Source organism: Primulina tabacum, chromosome 9 (genome assembly GCF_025594145.1).
Source record: "Primulina tabacum isolate GXHZ01 chromosome 9, ASM2559414v2, whole genome shotgun sequence".
In the NCBI taxonomy this organism is placed as follows: domain Eukaryota; kingdom Viridiplantae; phylum Streptophyta; class Magnoliopsida; order Lamiales; family Gesneriaceae; genus Primulina; species Primulina tabacum.
The window spans coordinates 31964437-31987538 of NC_134558.1; the positions used below are offsets into that span (position 1 = coordinate 31964437).

The 23102-nt window shown below is 38.6% G+C and overlaps 1 protein-coding gene across 6 annotated transcripts in view; it reads right to left on the bottom strand.

Annotated features, from left to right (window-relative positions):
* Positions 1-114: 114 nt before the first annotated feature.
* LOC142555233 (uncharacterized) overlaps positions 115-23102 on the bottom strand; it is a 28601-nt gene continuing 5613 nt past the window's right edge. For 5 of the 6 annotated variants that reach the window (XM_075665993.1, XM_075665995.1, XM_075665994.1 and 2 more), the window contains 23 exons: positions 22879-22976; positions 22436-22621; positions 22133-22313; positions 21876-22052; positions 21709-21752; positions 21405-21461; positions 21090-21186; positions 20802-20974; positions 20501-20714; positions 20205-20330; positions 20016-20105; positions 19443-19559; positions 19090-19170; positions 18459-18566; positions 17563-17732; positions 8422-8500; positions 8266-8340; positions 7019-7116; positions 6828-6935; positions 6646-6703; positions 6314-6544; positions 4881-6180; positions 115-3845 (listed from right to left, as the gene is read on the bottom strand). In XM_075665993.1, coding sequence (XP_075522108.1) covers positions 424-3845; positions 4881-6180; positions 6314-6544; positions 6646-6703; positions 6828-6935; positions 7019-7116; positions 8266-8340; positions 8422-8500; positions 17563-17732; positions 18459-18566; positions 19090-19170; positions 19443-19559; positions 20016-20105; positions 20205-20330; positions 20501-20714; positions 20802-20974; positions 21090-21186; positions 21405-21461; positions 21709-21752; positions 21876-22052; positions 22133-22313; positions 22436-22621; positions 22879-22976 — 7290 coding nt within the window. In that variant the 3' untranslated portion in view covers positions 115-423. The remainder of the gene's footprint in view (positions 3846-4880; positions 6181-6313; positions 6545-6645; positions 6704-6827; positions 6936-7018; positions 7117-8265; positions 8341-8421; positions 8501-17562; positions 17733-18458; positions 18567-19089; positions 19171-19442; positions 19560-20015; positions 20106-20204; positions 20331-20500; positions 20715-20801; positions 20975-21089; positions 21187-21404; positions 21462-21708; positions 21753-21875; positions 22053-22132; positions 22314-22435; positions 22622-22878; positions 22977-23102) is intronic. The other variant, XM_075665996.1, reaches the window with a different exon arrangement.

Sequence of the window (23102 nt, forward strand, 5' to 3'; positions counted from 1 at the left end):
AAGAATGAAACAGAAGAAAGGAATTCATTTGAAATTTCAAAATTTTCGAAAATAATTTATTGGACAAATGTAGTATATGAACACAAGTGAGAGACACATTGACGGAGCAAGAAATCTAAAACGGATATTGAATATTAAATAAGCATGATAAGTGACAACTTTATCAAACCCCAGCGATGCTTGTGTTTCCAACCACAATCAAAATAAATACTTGTAAAGTAAATATGCTTCGCCGATCTGCTTACACTAAATTACTATTTTACTATTTTCAGTACAAACATACAAAGGTCGCTTCGTGGTCCGAAGGTTCCTCCGGATAAGTTCGATTCATGGTGGTCCTAAGCTTAGAATCAAACATTAATGATCTTCACGGTTTCATCGCATTCTTGCTCGCCCGTATTTCCAAGTTTCAACAACACATCCTCAGGGTTTTGGTTCATAAATACCACTGGCAGTATCATCGCTTCTTTCCTCACTGGTATTATTTTCCAACTTCAACGACTCTTCTGGTGCGCTTTGGCCCACAGATACTTCCTGCCTAGAATCAACATCCTTCTCCTCGACAGCATCATTGCTTTCTACTTTGCCTGTGTTTTCAGAGTTCCAGGGCTCTTCGGGTAAGCTTTGGGACGTAGAAGAGTCCAGTTTTACATCAAAATCCTTGATCTCCTCGGCAGAATTGTCGTTTTCTTGTTGTCCCGTGTTTTCTGGGGATAATGAGCCTGTGGGTGAACTTTGACTCGGGGATATCTCATGCTTGGAATTGAAATCCTCCTTGCTAGTACCAGTGATTTCCTGTCCACCTGCATTATCCGATGACTCAGGCTTGGAATTGAAATCCTCCTTGCTAGCACCTGTGGTTTCTTGTCCACCTGCATTTTCCGGGTTCACCGAGTCTTTCAGTAAACTATTTGATGACTCAGGCATGGAATTGAAATCCTCCTTGGTAGTACAAGCGCTTTCCTGTCCACCTGCATTTCCAGGGTTCATCGAGTCTTCCAGTAAACTATTTGATGACTCAGGCTTGGAATTGAAATCCTCATCCTCGACGTTGTCTCTAGTTCCTTGCTCTTCGGCATTCTTCAGGTTCAATGAGTCTTCCACTGGACTTCGACTTACAGATGACTCGGGTACAGAAACGATATCCTTATCCTCCACAGCAGAGTTACTTTCTTGTTCTCCAGCATCTTCTGGGTTCCACGACTTTTCCTGTAAACTTCGATCCAAAGACTCCTCTGACATCAAATCAATATCCTTCTCCTTGGCAGTTTCATCGCTTTCTTGTTCTCCTGAATTTTCTAGGTTCAATGTATCATGCATATCAGGCTTGGTATCAATATCCATCTCCTTCACACTATCATTGCACTCTCGCTCTCGCTCTTGCTCTCCGGCATTTTTCCAATGAGACGACTCTTCCAGGACACTTTGACTTCCAGATATTTCTGTCTCCAAAACAGAGTCCTCACCTTCAACAGCACCATAGCTCTCTTGCACCCCAGCATTTTCCTGGTTCAAGGACTCTTCTGGAAAACTTCGGCACATAGATGAGTCAAGCTGAAAATTAAACTCCTTATCCTTGAAAGTTTCACTGATATCTTTCTCTGCAGTATTTTCGGTTTTCAAAGATTCTTCCGGTAAACTTTGATTCACAGATGAGTGTCTCTTAGAACCAAAATGGTTACCCTCAATGGTATCATCATTCTCCTGCTCTTCAATTTTCTGGTACGAGAACTCCTCGAGTAAACTTTGGCTCATAGATAACTGGGGTTTGGAAACCATGTCCGTTTGTTTGACAATGTCATTGCACTCATGCTCTCCTGCATTTTCTGTGTTCCAGGACTTTTCCAATACATTTTGGCTAACAGATGACTCCAAATTCGAGCAAAAATCTATGTCCAAGACAACATTATTGCTCTCTTGCTCTCCAACATTTTCCAAGTTCAACGATCCTTTTGGTGAAATTTGACTTATACTTGAATCAATGTTCAAATGAAAATCTTTACCCTCAACATAACCAGACCTCTGTTTCCCTCCTGCAATTTCTGTAACGCGAGAATGTTCAGACTCGTCTTGGACAGGTCCCGGAGCTGAATGTTCAATTTCAGTAGTAAATAAGGAAACCCTAACTGCGTCATTTTCCTTTTCGCACTCATCGGGATTTTTTGTACAATCATTGTCAGGTGAAACATTTCCCAATGTTAATGTTGGTGAAGACACGGGATTTGAATCAAACTCTTCATTTCTCAACGCGTCTTTGTACTCTAGATCATCTGAAATCTCCTCTTCAATTGGAGTCTTAAACTCCTCATCGTGAGACTCCACAGCTTGGCCTCCATCAGAGCTCAAAGCAGGAAACTCAATCACAGAAATGTCCTGTTCATGTTCCTCAGCGAATAGCATCTGAGATTCATCAGTTTTATCCTCTATAATAATCTCAGATCGGTTACCATTCTCCTCTTCAATTGGAGTCATAAACTTCTCTTTGTGAGACCCCGCAGCTGAAGGTTCGTCAGAGCAAGAAACACGAACCTCAATCACAGAAATGTCCTGTTCATGTTCCTCAGCAAATAGCTTCCGAGACTCATCATCAGTTGTATCCTCTGTTATCTCAGATTGAGAAACATCTTTAGACAACTCAACAGTTATAACGGCTTCATTTCCACCTTGAGATTCACATGTGCCATCCTTGCCACCCAAAGGAATTGTCCCAAAAGGTGATGCATCTTGACAGAGAGCAATGCTTGAGCTTTGATTTTTGTTCATCTCAACATTGTTGTCATTATTGATTGGCAAAGATGGGGAATAATCTGAAATCCCTTGATAGTCGTCATTTTCAGGTTCCTCAGGAACAGTGACATAAGAACTAACTGCACACTGGTCTATACTGCTGCGTTTCACACTACCTTGTTTGACACAGGTTTCTGCGTGTTTTAGATCTTCATCAACAACGAGCACCTCAGACTTGTTTGTGGTAGAATTTAAAGAAACTGGTACCGGCTCTGGGGCCCCTGGACCAGGAAATGTATGATCTGGTAAGGTTTTACTTACTGTTGATTCATCCTTTAAATTATAATGCATGTCACTGACATCACAGCTCTCTTGCTCCGCAGAAATTTCCTTCTCTTGTAAATGACCAGATGGATTGGGTCCCAAGACAGGAAAAGCACTTTCAGAAGTTGAAATCACCTCAACCAGGGAACACCCTTTTTCATCTTTATCAGCGCAAAATTTCTTAGATTCATCGACAGATCCATCCTCCTGTGTTGCAGAAGTGACAACTGCTGTTTCCTTTAACAAATTTTCTGACGCTAACGACATATGCAGATTAGGTTTTTTCAATGGCTCAAGCGCAATGTCATCTTCCATCGCACCCAGGGATCCATCCTGGCTATTCTCACAATCTAGAGGTGGTGAACCAAGAATTGAGGACTGTGGTATGGTATCCTTTGAACTTAAATCTTCGGCTGTCCCAACAGAATTGCCTCTGAACACCGGTGTAGGTTGGGATTCCTCAGATGTTACCAGATTATTTCTATCAGATACTTCGGAAGCTCGAATAAGAGAATTATTCACTTGGGGGGGGTTTTCCTCAGGTTCTTGATCATCTTGATGTTTATCACATTCTAGCGAAGAGACATTTTCAGATTCCAAATTTGAAGTGGTATTCACTGCAACAGTAGGGTCCAAAGTTGAAACCGAAGGCGAATTATCATCTGATTGAGATTTTGAGGCAGCATCATTTGTTTGAGCTTCTCCTCTCTCCTTCACATGCTGTTCCTGATTAGGATCCTCAGACTTGTCCAAAGCAATCTCAGCACACGTAACGGAGCCTAATGCAATATCATCTGTAAAAGACGTCAGTCATTTCAAATATTGACAGTTCCAGCGTAGGAATAGAAAATTCAACCGTTTGACTACAGGTACCAGCCAAATAAAATATATACAAATTGGAAGTACACAAGCATAATAAATGAGAAAAAGGTATATAATTCACGGGAAAAAAATCATGCTAACATTATTCTTTTCTTCAACCTGTTCATAAACTTATAATAGACTAAAAAGGAAGTTGATACTAATTTTTTTTAAAAAGGGGGTTGATGCTTAAGCTATGCAAGAGTGTTTCAGTGGCATTATGAAATATGAAATATTGACGAGTCCAAGGATTTTCTACGACAATGCTGCAAAGCCACCTGTATTGTAGAGGTCCCTATATTCAGGGATAAAGTAACATGGTAGTGATCAAAGGAGTAATTTCCACACATTTTTAAGAAAGACAGCGAGAAGCACAAGCAAAGAATTGAACAAATGTTAACAAAAAATTGCATCAAGTCTAATTTCTCCTCCATTAACACCTCATTTGAATTATAAATTTAGAAAAAGTACACAGCCCGTAAAACCAACTAGAGACTGTGTTTATACCTCTACCTACTCTACTCGAACCATATTTGATGCATATCCATGATCAGCTATGCGGAATTTCATCCACTTCGCTCTCTGCGAATCATTTAAAAGTTAAAAAAAGAACATATCTTCCAAAAAAATACATAACAAGTTATTTAACTCCGTCTCTCCCTCAAAAGTTTACATGTTTTATGCAGTACTTGCAACCAGACCTTTTTAAAATACATTCTCATGCAAACTTGTCAAAATATCAATATCACCAGTTCAAGATTCACTCCAATAAATAAATATAAAAATAATAATTCTCTCAAATAATACTGGAGGATGTGATGTTCTACATTTAACAAATTTTGAAATCCATTTAAAATCAAAAGCATTCTCCCAATCGCTTCTGGCTACTTGTAATATAATTCATATTTGAGCACATAACAGCCATATTTAAATTCAAATCGGTTATAAACTGCAAAAGTCAAGCTTACCGTTGGGGACTTCTGAAGCATGATCTGCGACACCTTGATGGGTGTGATAGCTTGAATCTATCAAATCACAGTCATTCTTACTTCTTGTAATGGACTTCCGCACAACAGAAGCCCGGGTTTTTTTCTGTGGAGGTTCACGAGAATTTGAATCCTCATCAGCTAGACCACCAGGAACAATGGAAACAGAATCCTGCTTCCTTCGTCTCCGCTCAGGTGTCTCCTCATTTTGATCTTTTTGTCCTCGTCCTCGTCCCCTTCCTCGTCCTCTACCTCGCCCCCTTGTCCCAGAGAGGGAAGTATGCATAACAGGTTGCACAACAGCTGCAATAGAAGATAATGGAGGGGTTGCCAGTGGACTTAAAGTCGACACTACAGGATCGGGCTGGCCAACACTTTCCACAACCACAGAGCCAGTAATAGAATTGCCAGGAGCCATCGCAGAACTGGGAACAAGTCCTTGTTCTGAACCCTGGTTTGATTGGATTGGGTAAGAAAGTGATGGCGGAGCACTGGTAGACAAAACTTTATTAGACTCATTACACTCTTGCTCTATAACCTTGGCGATAGAAACAGTGGTAATACTGGCAGCCATTGTGGAACTAGGGATAATTCCTCCCTGTGTTTCAATGACTGGATTATGAGCACCTGGTGGTGAGGAAGGAAATGGAACAGCTTGTAATCCCATGGTCTGTTTTTTGCCTCTGCGGCTGGGAGCAGGAGCTTCTCCTGTTGTAGTCTTTTGGCCTCGACCTCGACCTCGACCTCTTCCTCTACCTCGCGTCGATGTTGGAGAAGCAACAATCTGAGCAACAGGACTGACATACGGGAGAGAGGCTGGCAAGGAGTTCGAGGTAACAGGCTGTTCCAATGGTTGTGTGCTCCCAGTGATGGCAAAACTAGCCGAAGAATTAGAATTAGAATCAGGTACCAGAGCAGCAGTTTCAGCCTTGGAGACCTCTTCTGTTTCTCCAGTTACCAAAGGCACAGGACAAGGAACTGGTGGAGGCATTCCAATCGGAGGAGAGATTACAACTGCAACTCTTTTTGGCCTTCCTCGACCCCTTTTAATAGGTGGGGTAGCCTCATTGACTCCTTGGGCAGTTGGTTGAACAGATGAATATTGAGGCATTAGAGGTACTGCTTGTGCCTGCATTTCACTCGCGACCACAGCAGAGCTAATTCCAGCCTCCGCCAATACCGCTCCAGTAATCTCTTCCTTCACAATGGGAGATTCTGGGGACCCAACTTGACACATTCTTTCGAATTCTTCTTCAGTCAATTGCTCTTCATAAGAGCGCACCTGAAAAAATATTGATTCAGAACACATAAATTTGATTTTTGTCACAATCATACCCGTTATCTAACAAACAAAGATCGGGAATACAAAAACAAGGTAAATGTGGACATATGAGAGTAAAATTCAGATAACTAACCTCTCTAGCTCTTTTTCCTCTTCCATAATGTTGGATATCAAGCCCTCCAAGGGCCCCACCCTTCCTCTTCATCCCAAGACTAGTTGGCACAACTGGATTCGCTATTTCAGAGATCTTCATTGCTTTATAAAATGGTTGCAATTCATCTTCATTCACAAGTCGAGAGGGTAGTGGAGGTATCTGCTCAGGTTTCTGCGTTCGTTTCCCACCGAAGAAACTTTGCCAAAGTGCCTGTAGACAAAATCTTTCCAAAAGTAAGAAAAAAGCCATTTCCTTAATCACACATAAATGTGTGAAGAATAAGCAAAAATATACGTAGATTTAGAAATTACCATTTCTTCTTCCCGTCTCTGTTTGTCAACTGACTCAAAAATATCAATTTCCGACTCACTGCAGTGAATACAGAATGTGATACAATCATAAATCACATAATAAAGAATAAGCAACTAAAGTAGAATACATTCAAAGTCTTCAATTATATGTTAGAATACAGTTCACCACCATGAAAATCTACCTGCGAGCTATAATATCATTAAGAGAATCGTCATCCAGAACAGGTGCAGCCTCCTCCTTCTTGGACTCCCGCAAGAGAGCCTCCAAGTATTCTCTTCGATCTTCCGCACTGAGATTCAAATACAAATATATCATAAGGCAAATGCCAAACGATGCACCATACCACCATGCTACTTCTGGCACAAAGCATACCTCGTGTTATTGTCGAAAAAACCAGCAGTTATACTCTGATTTGCAACCCCAAGTTTGTGTTCAGCAGCAGCCCTAACTTGTTCTTCCACGGTTTGAACCTGGTTCATTGAAAAAAAATATAACAATAGATACCCCAAAAAACTAAGAGAAGTACATGGTCAGGAACTATACATAATCAAATAAGTGTCATTCCTTTTAATTTAGAATATTATCACAACTTTAACACATGCCACTTTAAATTAGTTGGAATATGTTATTAGCAATTGCACATGACAAATCAATTAGATTTCAGTAATACGATCTTGTAGTCATGTCTTCAACACATAGGACATATATCGTAGTACTCAAATGAATCACAAACAAGAAGGGCTGTTGTTTGTGAACTCTCATGGGGGAATTCTGGCATCAATTTCCACTAACCAAAATAGTTCACTATATAGTACAAAGATCACATAGAAATTAAGCTACAGAATGCCGCTAATTGACATTCCTGCACAATGATCAATTAGAAAAAACAAATTAAAAGCTGAAAGTTCAGTCCCAGATATATGAAAATTAACAAGTACAAAGAAATGAAGCGTTAAAATTTCAGCCCCAGCCATGTCTGCCACATACTTTAACTCACTAAACAAGTGGGACTTCCTGATTTCACACTTGTTCAACTAAATCAGAACTGGAAAAAGGTAAAAAGGTGGCAATACTAACTCATGTGACGAACAGGAAAAAAGTGGTAACACTAACTCATGCAACGAAAACACAATCCAATACCGAAATACAAAAATTAGTCAACTATTCTCGTAATGAATTCCCAGAGCTTATATCTCTACTTTTCTGCCTTAAAATACTAATTCAATATCCCCCTAGGAAATTATTCATTCGAAAAATCAATACAATTGGGCTTGATTTAATGAGTTACTAGTTTAATCTCATTTTATCACATAGCTATACTAAGCAAACCGTATGGAAAAAGCTGATGAGCATCCAGTTTACCAACAATCATTTATTATTCACATTAGCACGTTAGCTATGAATGGAAATTTGAATAACTTTTTCCACTATTATATAGCAGAAGCCACTCCAACTTCGAAGTGCAGTGCAAAGCCAATAAAATTAATCTCTGAAAAGTCTAAGGCTTATAATCTCCACAATAGAGCAGGTGGTGATGTTAAAAAGGCAATGTGTTCTCTAAGACCAGAAGAAAAGATCTAAAGAAACAGACACTCGAATTCCAAGAACAATGTATTTACTGTTTCTAAGCGAAGAACGAGAACATCCTTCTTTTGTCCAATCCTATGAGCTCTTGCCTGAGCTTGCAGATCAACCTGTATAAATCAAAGATGTCAACAAACAAAATTTAAGTTCTGAATGCTGATATTTCACTAAGAACTAATTAGAAATATTGCCTGAGGATTCCAATCTGTGTCAAAGATAATCACAGTATCAGCTGCTTGAAGATTCACACCAACACCTCCAGCTCGAATACTGGAACCATAAATTACAGGTTAGCATAACAACTTTAAATAACAACAGATAATAATGTTTGTTTTAAGCAGATTGTATCTTATAATTCAATAGTGAGTGTTAAATGAATTCAGTAGGATGACCATTCAAAATATTTTACCTACTTTCCCTCAGTTGATTTGATCAAATGGGACACCAACATACAGATATGATATCAACACATGACGCCATAGAAAATATAAGCATTCATGTGGATTTCTGACCCTGTAACAGGACCCCTAGAATAGTCTCTCTACGGCACCAAAACCCTAAAAGATTCACCAACTGGGACTTTGAAAGAGAATATCAATTTTGGCAAAATTTCTCCATTGCTGAAAATATGCTCTCAAGTATTGGTCATTTCATGACAACAAGAACTCTTAATTCTAAAATTCTTCACCACTGATTGATATCAATATGCGATAATTGTGAAATGTTTGGTAACTAACTTTTTTTCATAAAAAATAATGATTTTCAACACAAAAAATTTCATGATGAAACTAGGAAAAACATATCCCGATGCAACAAACAGCCTTCATTTGTAGCAGGTGCCTCTCTTCAACAAAACCACAAAATAAGCATAAGAATGTCCCCTCAACACTTTACTGAAATTATTTAGAACCAACACTTAGAATCAACAAAATTATGTTTCTATAAATAAAATGGGCATTGCCATAAATTAACATCTGGAGGGATTTCATGCCAACAGAGCTATCACAAATGATTATTTGAAGAATAAATTCAAAAACTCGTGAAATTGGAATCAAAGTTATAGATTTTGGAATCCGAATCTGATTGTATACCAAGTAACCTAAAAAATTTCAAACAAAAAATATTTTTATAATGTGACAGCTACATTAACACAATAAATCGATGTAATAAAAAGTAAAACAACAGCACTCAAGTTGTTATCCCCTAAGTGGGGTCAGCTATATGGATCCTCCTACACCATTCTGATCTATCTCCTTTTATATACTTCTCTATATTTAGATAATGCATGTCATGTTTAATTGTTATTAATTTTGAATCTTTTTCTCCCAACTGGTGCCTCGTCTGGTCGCATTTGTACGTGTGCATACCATCTCAGCCGTGTCTCCCTCATTTTTTCCTCGATAGGCGTGACCTCAACTTTTTCTCTAATATTCATTTTTTTTTTTGATAAGAGACATATAATATTAATGATGAAAAGGGATTTAGTACAATAGGCGGATAAGACATCCGCTAATTCAGAATAAAACTCCTACGAAGATTAAAAACAAGTTCAACACATCTTAAACGAGAACAAAATTCCACTCCCATGTAAATTTGTGAGACACTCAGATGTTCGTATTCTTTCCGAATCTTCACCCAACATGCCACTCTAAATTTGACTTTGTCCCATAGTTCTTCAACCACCTCCTCCTTATCTTCGAAAATTCTTTTATTCCTTTCTATCCAAATGGACCAAAAAATGCAATGGACGATGGTGAACCAGAATCTCAAATGTTTCCTTCCTTTATGCAAGCTCGGTTATACTGTGTACATATCCTTAGCCTTATCCGGTATAGCCCACACCAGATCCAGCTCCTTGAAAGCTTTGATCCAAATCTGTGTAGAGAAAGCACAATGACGGAGGAGATGATCTTGACTCTCTTCATTGCTGCGGCACAGACTACACCATTGCGGACTTAACGCATTAGTTGACCATCTTCTTTGCAACACATCAAAAGTCTGCAATTTCTCCAACGCCACAATCCACAAGAATACTTGAATCCTTGGCGGGACAGGTATTTTCCAGATATTCAAGTAGTAAGGGAAAGGTGAATTATTACTCGAAGAGTAAAAAGAGTTGTAAAACGATTTAACCGAAAACCTCCCCGATGAATCTCCCACCCAAATTCTATAATCATCTACCCCCGTCTCCAACCGAACATCGTTTAAAACCCCTAATAGCTCACTGAATTGAGCCTCTTCTTCTTCATACATATTCCTCCTGAATCGTATGTCCCATTGTTGAACACTCACCCCCTCCCTACTGACATTCTCCACAAAACATGAGATAGGTTTGTTAGTAAGACTCGAAATCACAAACAATGAAGGAAAACGAATAAGAAAAGGAACCCCCCCCACCCACTCATCCTCCCAAAAACGGATAAAATTCCCCTCTTTAAGAACTCCCCTAACCAATCGATGAAAAGCCGGAAACGATCTAGAAATACCCTTCCACGAACTTTTGAAAGTAGAATTTCCAGCTAGACCCAAATCCCATCCATTATCTTGCGTACCATAAATCCCAGTAATAACTTTCTTCCACATAGTCTCCCTATCCACTGAGCCTCTCCACCACCACTTACCGAGGAGTGCTTTATTTCTTAGACGAATATTTCCCACTCCCAATCCCCCGCTGGCTAGCGGTTTGCACACCTGATCCCAATTCACCACATGACAATGCTTCTCGCCATCCGGTCCATCCCACAAGAAGTTTCTCATCAATCTTTCCATTAATATCCCCACCTTATTCGGAACTCTGAATATGGACATAAAGTAAGAAGGCAATGCGCTCAATACAGCCTTAATCAGTGTTAGTCTCCCGCCCCTAGATAGAAAAGATTTTTTCCAGTTTGCTAGTCTCCTTTTCATATTCGAAATGACTGGATCCCAGAACTCCATCTTCAGAGGATTGCCCCCCAATGGGACACCTAGATATTTAAGTGGGAAGTTACCTTTCTTACAACCGATGGTGGTAGCCATTGTGTCTGCTTCCACATCATCCATGAATAAGCCCACCACCAAACTTTTATCCATGTTGATCTTTAGACCCGAGAGCATGCAGAATTTTTTTAGTATGTCAACAATTTCCAGCAAATTCTGTTTAGACTTTGCAAAAAATAAAGTGTCATCAGCAAATTGCAGGTGAGAAATCTGAACTTTCTGTCTTTCTACTTCGAAACCTCTAACTTTTTCATCCACCTTTCCCTTGTCGATCATTCTTCCCAAGACATCTACAACTAAATTGAAAAGAAGTGGTGAAAGTGGATCCCCTTGTCTAAGCCCCCTCTCTCCTTTGATTTTACCCCTTGGCCTTCCGTTAATAAAAATCGAGTAGGAAACGCTGGAAACACACCCCAATATCCACTTCCTCCATCTGATTCCGAAGCCTTTCTTCATCAGTACCCAATCTAAAAAATTCCAGTCAACATAATCGTAAGCCTTTTCCAAATCCACTTTGAACATCCATCCACTCTTCTTCGTTCTTCGATAAAATTCTACCACCTCATTAGCAATCATGCAGCAGTCCAATATTTGTCTTCCCGTAATGAACGCACTTTGGTTCTCCGCGATTGTGGAATTAATGACCCTTTTCAATCTATTTGTCAAAACCTTAGATAAGATTTTACATAAGCTCGTAATCAAGCTAATCGGTCTGAAATCTTTTATTCTCATCGCTTCTTTTTTTTTCGGAATAAGGCAAATATAAGTCTCGTTTGTAACACCATTAACAATTCCGCTTTTGAAAAAATCAGCAAAGACTCTAATTAAATCATCTTTTACCGCGTCCAAATTATGTTGATAGAAAGCCATTGTGAATCCATCTGGACCCGGAGCCTTGCATCCATCACTCTCGAAAACCATCTTTTTGATCTCATCCTCCGAAAAAGATGCCTCCAACTCTTGTGATTGACTGATATCTATTGCACACCAATCTAGACCTCTTAATTCTTCGGACTCAGCTTCGAATTCTCGTTGCCCCTCTGCTCCAATCATATACAATCTGCGATAGAAATTCAGAATTTCATCTTCAATGATTCTGTCTTCAGTGACTCTTGAGCCATCTTCCAATTCCACAATGTCAATCAGTGCTTTGTTCCTTCTGTCACTAAGTAAAGAGTGAAAGAATTTAGAGTTTTGATCCCCTTCTCTCATCCACTTGAGTTTCCCTTTTTGACATTGCATTTGTGTTCTTCTTAACATGTTCAATTCCAACTCGACTTTTAAATTTTTTCTTTCATCTTTCAACGCCTCAGACCACCTACCCGCCGCCTCTAATTCGTCCAGCCTATGAATATCACTGGTCAGCTCCTTTATCTTAAAACCCACATCTCCAAAAACCTCTTTGTTCCACTTCGATACATCCGCTTTGATCCTTTTCAGTTTTGACATGAATTTATACCCCTCCCACCCTTGATATATTACATCATTCCACCATTCCCTGACCATCTCTTTGAACTTGGAATGTGTCAACCACGCATTTTCAAACCTCAAAGGTGTCGGTCCCCAGCGCAAAGTACTAGTGTCAAAAGAAACCGGATTGTGATCGGAAGTGATTCTCGGCAGGACTTTTTGTCTGTAATTCTTGAAAATTTCTTTCCATCCCTTAGTTATTAGAAATCTGTCAAGACGGCAACAAATCGGTTGTGTCCTAAAGTTGGTCCATGTGTACTTGGCATTCAGGAGTGGTGGATCGATTAGATGTAATTCCTCAATCAATCTATCAAAGCATCTCAAACTCGTAGTTCTGGAAAGGCTATTAAATTTTTCACTCGTATTCCTAACCACATTGAAGTCTCCTCCTAAACACCACTTGTCACCGCAAATCGAGTGCAAACCCGCTATTTCATCCCAGAAATTTTCTCTTTCCCTCGGATTAACTGGACCGTAAATCGCGGAGAACCACCATTTAATTTCCTCACTTGCACAAATTTCGATCGAGACCAAGAATTCACCTATCAAATTACCACCCACTACCACAGCCCTAGGATCCCACAAAACCAGAATGCCCCCCGATCTTCCCACTGACGGTAAGCATACCCAATCCACAAATCTCGATTTCCAAATGCTAGCTATAAATTGCCTGTCCACCCGATCTCTTTTTGTTTCCAGTAATACAACCACCTCCGGTTTCTCAGTTCGTATTACACTCTTTATTAATTCTCTCCTAGTTGCTGCCCCTCCACCTCGTATGTTCCATGATAGTATTTTCATAACGATACTTTGAATCCCTTGGAAGTAGAACCTCGCTCATAGTTGATACCACAATATAACCTCTGTAGTTCTCTACTCAAGTTCCCCATCGTCTTTTTAGTCCTTTCCTCACGAATTGCACTTGAATGTGTCGCCTCATTACCACCCCCGAACTTACCCGTATAACCCGTCGATTCCATGACAAGGATTACTTTTTCGTAACCCGGCTTTTCATCGATCTTAAGACCCCCCATCCTAAAAAACTTCTAGACAGCCCCAAAGAAGAAAATGACGCAGGAAGAAGACACTGAATCTTAAAAGAGTGATTGGAAAAAGATGATTGAATTCCAGAGAATACATGTCCCACGTTAGATCTGGTAATTACCGTTTCTTGTAACTTATTGGAATCAATTTGTTTTTTCGATGGAGAAAACATTTCTGCCAAGTCCTCAAAATCTTCTTCCAATGTATCAGAACTCTCCGATCTTAAAGAAATATGAGAATCCGTATCCGAATATAACAACTCTTCTTCCAACTGATTATCCAGTGAGCCTTCATCATCAATTCCTTCTGTGCCCATCAAGTCACAAAAATTTTTCCTCGGGCTATTAAAAACTTGGTTACCAATCTCCTGAACACGTGATTTGTAATTAATCACATTCTCTTCTCTCTTATATCTGTGGTAATAAGTTTTCCCAAACTTCGGCACTGAAATTTTAGAGTTTACAACGCCCTCCTCGCTGTCCAGACCCTTTCTTGGCGTCTCAGTCAATGTGTTGATCTGGGATTGCTGAAAATCAGTTAATTTTTTAGGAACGACTCTTGAAAGGATTTTGATCACCTTATTATCTGCAGTGGAGACACGATCTGGACCCTTGGTCTTAGGTGATAGATGATGTGACTCCCTGATCAAAGGAGCCGTCCTTTCTTCCTTGTTATTGGGTGAAAGATTATGTAGCTCCCTACTCAAAGTAGCTGACCTATCTGCCTTGTTCTTTGAGTTGATGACCGGATCAGGGTTCGTCTTCTCGGAAACAATGTCTGCTGTCTGGTCATTAGCACCTGACTTTTCTTGGTTTTCTAGACTTTTTCCTCCTCTGCTTCCCACCTCAAGAGATTGCAACCTGAGAATGTTGTTGTTACCCCAGCCCGCCAATATTCTCTTGCCATTCACCACCACTTGAGCATACGTACACTTGTCATATTGATGATAAGCAATAGGGTCGAAAGTTTCTACCCTTATACTAATTTCTCGTAGCTCTCCTTGAATTGGAATATGCATCCTGCTATTAATGAATCCTCTCTCGATGCTTTTTACCTTAATTCTAGCTGCCTCAAGCTCACTAAGTGAAAGAGTTTCCCCACTGATATCCATCAACCCTCCACAGAAATCCCCAATATTTTTAAAAGTATCCACACCCCAGAGGTTCCATGGTAGCCCGTAGATGGAAATCCAACTGTTACAACATTTCTCTCTAATAAAAGCCGAGTTGATATCTTGTTTCCATCCCTCGAAATCCAGCATAATCCCCTTATCGAAAAAGCCTCTCTTAAGACTCAGATAAAAGGAGAATTCATCTGCGTTAGAAGGCCACCAAACTGCTCTGTTTGCATCAAACGGGAATAGAATTACTGACTTATTCGATGATGTAACGACCCATTACAGGCCCAGTGGACCGCCCATACGGCCCAATGCCCCGATCGACCCAAGGCTATCCCGATCTTGGGCTCTGCTCTATGGGCCTTGGCCCATCTATGGAACTCTTCCCTCACGGGCTTTTCATAGGCGTCGTACGGGTTCCTCATAGAACTCTTCAGCCCATGCACTGAAGCTTGTGCCTTTCCAGGATCGAACCTAAGACCACATGGATATATAGGTACTTAGCACAATCCTGGTACCAATTGAGCTAGTCCCAAGAACCTCTTGAATGTCTAACCAAGAAGTGGTGATCTTGCTTTTGGAAATTATAAGAGCCTCTTCCCACTTCCTACTCGAGCTTAGATTGCCTCCAACAACATTTGAGATTTTCCTCTCTCGGATGTTCTCCCGATGTGCCATTTTGTCTCTGTACTTATCCTTAATGAGCTTCCTAGTAATGGGCCCACGGTCATCCATAGAAATGCCGCTCTGGTTATACCCTGACCTCATCTTGCCCAACGCCGTAGCTAAATTACTCCAACCCACAGACTTGATACCACTGGGCACAATGGTAGTTTGCTTCTTTCCTTGGTGACTAAATTTAGAAAGTTCCAGAAACCTACCTCGCTTGTTAGAGAAAATCTGAACCGTGAACACCGCATTCCGACCTCTAAGTCTAAAGAACGGCGACTCTAACTGAGAAGAGTTAACTGCGTCTAAGAATCTAAGTTGAATCCAATGGGCTTCCTTTGAATCAAAATCCATCATGTAACACGAGTTCCTGGTACGTTCGGACCACCAAATCGAGTCTCCTCTGTTCCCTCGTCTCATCGAGAAGATTTTGTGTTCTACCTTAATAACTAGATCACGATTTGCTGACCCAGAAACCCAAGTTGCGGAAGAACAGTACTTACGATTCCTATGAAACATCTTTCGAAACTGACCTGGACAAAATATCAGCAGATGACTACAACGAGAAGACGATTCTGTTGAAGTTGAAAGACTATTTCCGGCGATCGGCAGTCGGAGACGACCGAATTTTCAGGTTCGACCTTCGGTGTTGAAAGAACGATGGTTGATGATTGGGTAAAGGGCGAGAACGATGGGGCGAAAATCAGAGGAGGGAGAGAGCATTTTGAATAATTCTCTCTCTACTCCCAAAAAATACAACACTTGATTTTTTTCTCTAATATTCATGCTTCTTAATCTATCTATTATTGTATATCCACTTTAGCATAATCATTTTTGCGACTCTGATCTTTTGTTCATGTGTCTGCTTTACAACCCAACATTCAGATCCAAATAACGTAGCAGACCTATCTGTAATTCTGTAAAATTTCCATTTGAGTTTCAGGATAACCTTACAATCACACAGAACATCATCTGCACTTCTCCACTTCAACCATCTCACTTGTATTCTATGTGGTAAATTTTTATCAATCCTCCCCATTTTTCTATAAAAATAATCTTACAAACTTAAAGTCTCACTAATCGGTAATTCGACATCTCCTATCTTAACCATTGTCTCACTACTCCAAGTATTGCTAAACTTAAATTCCATGTATTATGTCTTTGCTTTACTAAGTCTAAAACCTTTCTCTTCCGACTTTTATTGCCAAGTTTCAAACTTAACATTTACTACTTTCTTTTCCAAAACCTTCCACGTAATTTCTCTTTGACACTGTCATATGTTTTTTCTATGTCAATAAATACCATGTGTAAGTCTCGTTTCTTCTCTCAATACATTTCTACTAATTGTCTAAGGAGGTGAATAGCCTCCAACATTGTCCTTCCATACATGATCCAAATTGATTTTCAGTCACCTCTCTTTAATCTTAATCTTCTTTCAATCACTCTTTCCTAAAGTTTCATGGTATGACTCATTAGCTTACCGCTATAATTTGCACAGTTTTGTATATCTCCCTAGTTTGAAAACATGGGAACTACACTATTCTCTCCACTGGTCGGGTATTTTCTCCGTTCTTAATATCTTGAAGTCATACGGCCCTATCCATTTATTCATTTGACCAAACTCGTTAACAAGGTTTTGTAGCAACCCAATAAGAATGAAATATCCTCATAACAAAACAGGTCCTGAAATTGTTTGATTTGCATCATCGAGCACAAATGACCGGAGTTTCACATGTTCCAACATTATTAGTAGTAAATAAATAAAAACTGACAAAATATCTCATTTAACTTCAGCGTGCCATCAATATTCTTAATTTCGCTATTCCAATCAATTCCAATTCAAATAATTTGCCAATCGCAAAACTGATAATTATCAATCTAACCAAATGTGTTTTTTCAACCATGTTGCAGTTGCAACATGAATTCTGATAAACCCACTCCATTACTTCTCACAGGAATATGAGAATATCTAACATAAACGGATCCATCTCTACTGTTTCAATGATAAAATGCATGCCTACTACTCAAAGAACCACAAAAGAAGCATTATTACCTAAGCAAAAATATAAAATATGGAGAACCAGGTTGATTGAATCCATCAATGAGGGCTCCTCGATCACCACCAGATGTATGCCCATCTAACCGAAGGTATCTATATTGTTTCCAGCATAGATAGTCCTCCATAACATCAAGAAGTCTAGTCATCGTTGAAAAGAGTAGAACCTGAACACCAAAACACTCATCAACATACAGTACACAGTACCAATGCTTCAAGAGAGAGAGAGAGAGAGAGGAGACCAAAATGAAATGTAAAAAAATACTGGCCATAGCATTAAGCAAAAGATGCAGAAGCAAAATATACAAGTTTATGTGATACCTTCTCAAAAATCACTCATGTTGACCAAATATTTCAACAGTTGTAATTTATTTCACTATAATTCATACGAAAAGTAGAGACTACTTATGTCAAAAAAATATCCGTATTTTGTTTGGCGTTTATTTTTTCACTCAGACTTGAATTTAAATTTCTGGCATGCCAGTAAAATGCCACAGCTGTACAAAGATTATCCGAAAGTTAATGGATCCATTAGCCAGACGAAATACCAGCATTTATTTGAGGGAATCGGGACACAATTAGATTAAAAAAAATGGTAGGCAGTATGTATTGATTATTAAAGAACAGACCACAAGCTAAAAAACACACTCAAAGACGTTTAGAAAAGGAAAAAAATTGATATACAGTAATCCAAATCCAAAAATAAATGAACTTATCATACCCTATGACCAGTCGCCGGGGCATAATGATAAAAAAATGGCAGGCAGTATGTACTGATTATTAAATAACAGACGACAAGCTAAAAAAAACACACTCAAATATGTTTTAGAAAAGAAAAAAATAATTGATATACAGTAATCCAAATCCAAAAATAAATGAACTACTTATCATACCCTATGACCAGTTGCCTTTAGTTTGGGCAGCAAACGATCCAGCATCTCAAGCTTCCCACAGAGTCTCACAATGTTTGGCAGATAATGAGTAGGTATCAAATTATTCACCTAACCAGAAACAAAAAAATTATCAACCAACAAAAAAATGGTCTTGTTTATATCAGCAAGTTCTCCGTACTCCTGATTTCCAAAACAGGGCAAGGAAAGTGGAAAGGTTATAAAAACAATCGCCCACTCAAATAAACAAAAAATTTAATACAGTGAAAAGTTTCTCACACTCAGTGATTAGGTAACTTATTGCACTCTAAAATAGACAGGAGCAGAGACCTACTATTTTTTTTTATAAGAAACAATCTTTTAGCAGAATAATTAAAGTTAAAGGTTACAAAAGGCGGAGAAGTTATCCGTAGCTACTTAAAAGATAAATGAAGCTCTGGTTACATCAACAACAGAAGCAAAGACCTCTAGAATTAACAACTCCAGCAACAGATCCATTTTCAAAAAGATTGTGCAAAAGGTGGAAAGTGGTGAGACATCCATAAATTAATTCAACGAACTACACTAATTTATCAAGCTTAGATCGATTATTCCACCTGCATAAAGTAATTAATAAACAAAAGGGAAAAGATACCTCCTCCACATGAAGTTGGCTAAGATAAGGATGGTTACATATATTACGCAGCTCCATCACAGAGTTATGCACAGTTCGAGCCTGAAAGTTTTGTTAAGAGGTAAGGAAAAATACTTCTAGGATGCTATTTAAAAGGGAAACTATATATGCATTAAGAACTTTTCATACATAAATCCATCTTCACAAAAACACGGACTGACGGAAGTAGCTATTGTGGTGTGTGTATATTAGTGTGCAAACCTGCATATCTGCGCCTTTGCATACACCATTATTCTACGCATGCACATGCATAAACCCCGGAACACATCTTTTCCATGTCTAGAGAGACCATAAAATTTAAAAATGAAAAATACCTTTGACGTCCCAATAGCGCCAAGGTTCTCTTCTACCCTCTTCATCAATAGCTTTTGATATGCAGAAGCCTCACATCTAATCAGCCTTTCAATCTTTTCGGGCAATTCATTCTCAACCTGGAAATAATTAACAGTTGCAATAAAAATAAAATAAGAAACATTTCTGATACAAAAGTTCCTTGATATAATACATTGGTGAGCTTCCACAACCACGCGCATCTAAGTGAGCAAGGGATGACCATATATAGAACATCCAAATAAGTTCCCATATACTCTCAGGAGTAGAAGGGATGGTATGAGAAAAAAATGATATAAATATGAAGATGCTCATAGGTTTGGTTACAAGGTAATACAATATGCCAGTAATGGTGGCCATCTTGATATAAGTCATATTTACCCCTATCAAGCATCATTATACTAAATAACATGTTATCTTTCTCCAATTCTTTCAACCATGAAAATAAATATGATAAAGAGTACGATTGCAGTCAATAATAAAATAACAACAATCAAGAGGTGGCAACACAAACTTGATTTAATCTAGTCACGAGACAGCTGAATGCAGAAAGATACCTTGTGCTTCAATCTTCGAAGAACAAATGGTCGCAGAACTTGGTGAAGCCGATTTATGATCAAAAGATTCTCCTCCTCAGATAGTAAAGCCTGGTCACAATAATTAGCGATGATGATGATGATTTAAAAGTTCAAGAAGAAGAAGTTTCACAGGCAGTGTATGTCAGCATTAGGATCTACAACACTTACCTCATCGGCGGAAATATCACCGTTACTCTCGAAAGGCTTATTGAACCACTGAGAAAAGTCCACTGAGGAGTTAAATATATTTGGCAACAAGAAGTTAAGCAGCGCCCACAGTTCCTCAAGATTATTCTACAAAGAGGCAAACAGATAAGATAGAAGCTAAAGTAATGCCGCCAATAAGAGTGAGTGAATATTCGAATTCAAAGCCGTTTCTTCAAATAAAATTATGAAAGTAAGAAACAAGGTGTAATTGCAGCATATAATAAGACATAAATAAGCCAAGTTTACAAATTTTAGACCTGCAAAGGAGTTCCAGTCAACAGTAATCTGTGATTACTCTTGTAATGTTTCAAATCAGCATTCAACTTGCAGGAAGCATTTTTTATGCGATGTCCTTCATCAATAATGATATAATGCCACTGTATTTTGCTTAATTTAGGCCGATCGTGCTTGTTCATTAAATATTCATACGTTGTCAACAGCACATTGAATTTTGGATGAGCGATTTGTTCCCTGCAATGTATAATGATGACAGATAAACTAATGTGTTACAAGGAATTATATAAACAAGAAACTCCCATCAGATTACACATCTCTTACTTAAATAGCCTTCGGCGTTCTTCAGGAGGACCCGAGTAAACAATTTTGTGGATACTTGGTGCCCAGAAATCAATTTCTGACACCCACCCAGGCAGTACTGAAGATGGTACAACTACTAAAAAGGGTCCCCTATCGTTCTTAGTTTCCATTAGGTAACAAATTAGAGAAATAACCTGCAAATTTTGTACAATCAGATCCAAAATTCCGTTAAATCCATGGGTAACAAAACCTAAACTATAAACCTGAGTAATTTGCAGACTGTAGGTTTACTTCGAAAAAAAATCATACCTGAACCGTTTTACCGAGGCCCATTTCATCTGCTAGAATGCCGTTCAAATGGTTATTATAAAGCGAAAGCAACCACCTTAGTCCATTCATTTGGTACCTTAAAAGCACAAAGAAAATAATTCAAGACAAATAATGTCACATAGTCGTCAGTACAAACATGCTCAGTTGGTCTCGGTAAAATATACTAATAAATATCCCATCCATCGAAAACAAATCCAGTACGGATCAAAAATAAATAAAAAAACAGTCAGTAAAAAACCTAGAATCCCATTATAGGAGGAAAAGAAAAGAAATTGTGTAATAAATATCACTCACTCTCTTAGTTTTCCACCCACAAGGCAGGTCGGCTGCTCCACGATGTTCTCTTTTACACTACAAAAGCAAGAATCAAAATCGATCAAGGACAGAGAATCAAAACAGTTAATGGATATAAACACATTGCATTCAAAAAGAGAATATGTAAGTGAATAATATCGAGAGATCCAACTGCTGTCTGACAGAGAACAAGAAACAAAGACAAGGTCACGGAGCAGTTGCATCCACATGTATGCATTTCAAAACTACAATATATGTAGCATGTTGCTCAAAGTTCATGTTAAGGATGATTACTTCACATTACCTATGTGCCATCATATAGTACTTCTCATTGCTTTCCAGATAGTGCTGCAGAAAATAAACACACATTTTACAAGCTAGAAAGTAAGTCATCCACCTGGACACCTAAATGAATGACAATAACAAGGTGCTCGTAAATGAATCGTTCCAAATAAAACAAAAAAAAGGCACCTTGGCCTGATCCCTTTCATCTTCATTCTCAGCAGCAGCTTCATTCTCCTCCATAATACTACTATCATTTTCATATTGACCAGCCATAGACTTAGCATCCCTTAGTTTGGATCCAAGCTTCTGCAGATATTTCTCAGTCTCTTTCAGCAATTGTTTAACACGGTCAGATTTTGCATCCTACACAAAAAATTGAGACAGATTGACTGATTGGAGAGAGATTATGCAAAGTGTCATCACTCTATTAAAGACCACAGCACCTGAACCATGCGGAGATATCCTTCCACATCATTAATTTTCAGCAAATTGATCTTTTCACGTTGAATTCTGTCTATCTTCTCTCGGTAAAATCTTTCCTTCCTTTTATGGAACTCTCTCACATATCTGTTAAATCCCTTCCACCGCTCTCTTTTTATTTTAAACCCATCTTCCATTCTTTCTCTGAATTTGGCACCACGGAGTATTATCAAACACTAACATATTATTAACTAATAATAATAATATACTAGATGGTCCATCAAAGCAAACAACTTATAAAATCTAATACGTAGATCAAAATATACCTGTGCACTTCTATCTCACTAAAGAATTCCTTCTGCCTGTCTCGAGTTCTCTTTTGTCGCTCCTCCTTCATTCTCTGCTCATATCGTTCTATTTGTTTTGACCTCCTTCCAATTCTATGTTTCTTGATTGATTTCAAGCGGTCAATCTCACTGGCTATGGGTTTGAAAAAGTCATGTAAGATGTCACTGCAGATATGGATGAAAAATATCAGATAATAAATTATTCAAAACAGAAAAACAGGAAGAGACCTGTCCAAGAATTAAGTGCTACTGGAAAAAGGCCAAAATTTTAGAATTAATTATTATCAAGTCCACATCCCTCGTACCAGAAAAACAGGAACAGACATGCCAAATATTAAGTGTTGATATAACCAAAAAAAAAGGACCAAAATATTAGAATTAAATATTACTAAGTTCAACCCTGAGTATAAAAAAATAATTACTTCCGAAGACGCCGCTGCAACTCCAGCAACTGAAGCTTTTTCAATTCAATAACACTTTTGGTCTTTGCAGAAATATCTTCAGAGCAGCTTACAATATCCTGGAACATAGTGAACGATCATAGTTTACCAAAAAGGAAAATGAAAGTAAGTAAAATAATTGTGGATAACCTAGTCAATGTAGCCATAAAGCTTGAAGGGAATAAACATTTAAGAGCAAACAATAA